The sequence below is a fragment of the Chondrus crispus genome, genomic scaffold (genome assembly GCF_000350225.1).
Source record: "Chondrus crispus Stackhouse genomic scaffold, scaffold_257, whole genome shotgun sequence".
NCBI lineage: Eukaryota > Rhodophyta > Florideophyceae > Gigartinales > Gigartinaceae > Chondrus > Chondrus crispus.
In genome coordinates, this window is record NW_005179140.1 from 127,458 (window position 1) to 130,195 (window position 2,738).

General features: G+C 59.9%; 1 protein-coding gene; it reads left to right on the top strand.

Moving 5' to 3' along the window:
* The first annotated feature begins 130 nt into the window (after window positions 1–130).
* CHC_T00004888001 (hypothetical protein) lies at window positions 131–2,004 on the top strand. XM_005716338.1 is given in 2 exon segments: window positions 131–1,948; window positions 1,949–2,004. The coding sequence occupies 1 exon segment, from the start codon at window positions 131–133 to the stop codon at window positions 1,946–1,948; it is 1,818 nt and encodes a 605-aa protein (XP_005716395.1). The 3' UTR covers window positions 1,949–2,004.
* The last annotated feature ends 734 nt before the right edge of the window (window positions 2,005–2,738 follow it).

Consider the following 2,738-nt stretch of genomic DNA (forward strand, 5'->3'; position numbering starts at 1 on the left):
CCCGCTGGACCTACTGCGGCTGCTGGCCTTCGTGCTGCCGCACTCGCGCCACGCCCACGCCTCGCTGCTGCCCGGCCTGGCCGCCAACGACTTCTCGCGCGGCGAAGTCCTGCACATCTTCGCCACCAACATGGTCTCGCGCCTCAACCGCCTCCCGTACGACTACTACACCCTCCCCTTCTGCGCACCCTCCGCCGCACAGCAGGCAAGCGCCGCCACCTCCAAGGACGTCCGCACCCTCGGCCTCGGCCAGATCCTCCAGGGCGAGAGGGCCCGCCTCACCCCCCACACCCTCCACCTCCTCCAACATCTCCCCTGCGCACACGTCTGCACCGCAAACTTCTCCGTCCCCAACCTCAACTTGCTCGCCGCTAGGATCCTCAAGGGCTACCGCGTCCGCCTCACCCTGGATGACCTTCCCGTCGTCGTCCGCCGCCCCACGGGCAGCTACCGCCTGGGCTATCCCCTCGGCGATTCCGCCGCCTCCACACGCCACATTGAGGTCACCAACCATCTCGCCTTTTCCATCATGTACCACATCCCGGACGAGTACGAGAAGCTCAGCCTTACCTCACGCTACGCCACCCCGGAGACCGTCTACCGCATCGTCGGCTTTGAGGTCACGCCCATGTCGGTCGCCGACAATACGTGCCCCGCAACGGGCAACCTCGACGTAAAGGGGGGCCCGTTTGTCATCCCCGCGGAACAGCGCATGCGGAAGCCTACCGAGATCCCTTTTACGTATACCGTCCAATTTGTGAAGAGCGACGTGCGCTGGGCCACAAGGTACGATACCCTGCTCAAGGTGTCGTCGGGGAGGCAGACGATGCAGATGTTTGCCATCGTCAACTCCATGATGCTGGCCCTCTTTCTCACAGCCTCCCTCGCTGTTGTCCTGTTCCGCACGCTGAGAAGGGACTGCGCGCGGTACGGCATTGCGCCCGGGGAGATTATGGACGACTTTAATGATGACTTTGACAATGACGTCGGGTGGCGCATGCTGCGGGGTGACGTCTTCCGAGCGCCCGCGGCGGTCGGCATGCTGTCTGTCCTGTGCGGATCAGGCGCACAGCTGGTGGTGGTGAGTATAGTGACGCTGGCGTTTGCGTTGCTAGGGATAGTGAGCCCGCATCGCAGAGGGAATCTGATCAGCGGGCTGCTGTTCTTCTGGGTTGTGTCGAGCGGGATAGGCGGGTACGTTGCGGCGAGGCTGCACAAGGCCATGGGCGGTGTGCGGTGGAAGTTGGTGACGTTTGGGGTGGCGCTGGTGCTTCCCGGAGTGGCGTTTTCGACATTTTTCGTCGTCAACTTGTTCGTGTGGATGATGGGGTCGATCGGAGCGGCGCCGTTCCTGACAATGTTTCTGTTGCTGTTCTTGTGGCTGGGCGTGTCCGTGCCGCTGGCTTTTGCCGGGACATATCTAGGGTATCGGCGGAAGGCGTACGACTTTCCGGTGCGGACAAACCAGATTCCGCGGCCGATTCCAAGGCAGCCTAAATATTTAAGTTCACCGTGGGTGCACATGATTTCGGGGATTCTCCCGTTTGGAGTGGTGTGCATTGAGCTGCGGGTGATCCTCAACTCGATCTACTTGGACGAATTTTATCATTTCTTTGGATTCCTCGTGGCGGTGTTCACGATCCTGGCGATCACGTGCGCCGAGGTGAGCGTGGTGGTGGTGTTCATCAAGCTCAGCAACTGCGACTACGGGTGGTGGTGGAACAGCTGGTTTGCGTCGGCCAGTTCTGGCTGCTACGTGCTGCTGTACAGCATCTATTACTTACTGACGAGCCCCGGGGCGGACGCGAAAAACGTGGTTTCCAACTTCCTCTTCCTCGCTTACTCTACTCTGGGCTCGATCTGCTTCGGTCTTCTCACGGGGACAATCGGGTTCCTCTCGTCACTCGCGTTCGTGCGACGGATATACAGCGACTCGGTCGACGATTAGAAGTGTTGATTGTAAAAACCTGCATAGTGCGGCACGGATGAAATTTTGTTTGTAAATCCCAGTGGATTGATTGCGTGAGGGGGCGGACGGGGGGGAGAGAGATGGTCTTGTTCGTTTGTGTTACATGGTTTTCTTTATGCCTTTCCTTTAGTTTGTTAGTTTGTGAACGGAGCGATGCGTTCTGTATCTCGTGCTGTTTTTTTTCTTGTTTTTGTGGTTAGAGTCAGAGTCTGATCTTTCAGGTCATTCCTGAGGATTCTCGGTCGACACGAAATTGACAAACGTAAGCGGAATGACGTCAGCAGCTGGAAGCGGGAGGGCGGGACGCACAAACGTAATCTTCTGCTTGAAGAAAGTGGGACAGTCAGGAAAGCAAGATGGACAAAAAGCAACATTTACAGAAACGGGTGAGTCCCAGCAGCTGGAGCCTCACCCAAGAAAAACAAGAAACAGAACACAGAAAACAGAAATGAACTAAGCAGGCCGTCACCCCGAACTAGACATGCATAACCCCAACCCCAATCCCAACCCCACTCGCACCGCCCTCACTCCGTCTCCGACTCGCTCTCGCTCTCGCCCTCGCCCTCGCCCTCGCCCTCGCCCTCCTCCGCCGCATGTGCTCCGCTGCCCCCCTCCTCCGCCGCGTGCACTCCGCTCTCCGCCTCCCCCTCCGCGGCGCGGGCGTCCTCGCGCCTCTGCGTCGCGCCCGCGCGCGGCGGCGCACCGCCCTCGGCCTCCCGGACCTGCCTGGCGGCCGCTCTGAAAGCGCTCGGCATCACCGAGAGGCGAG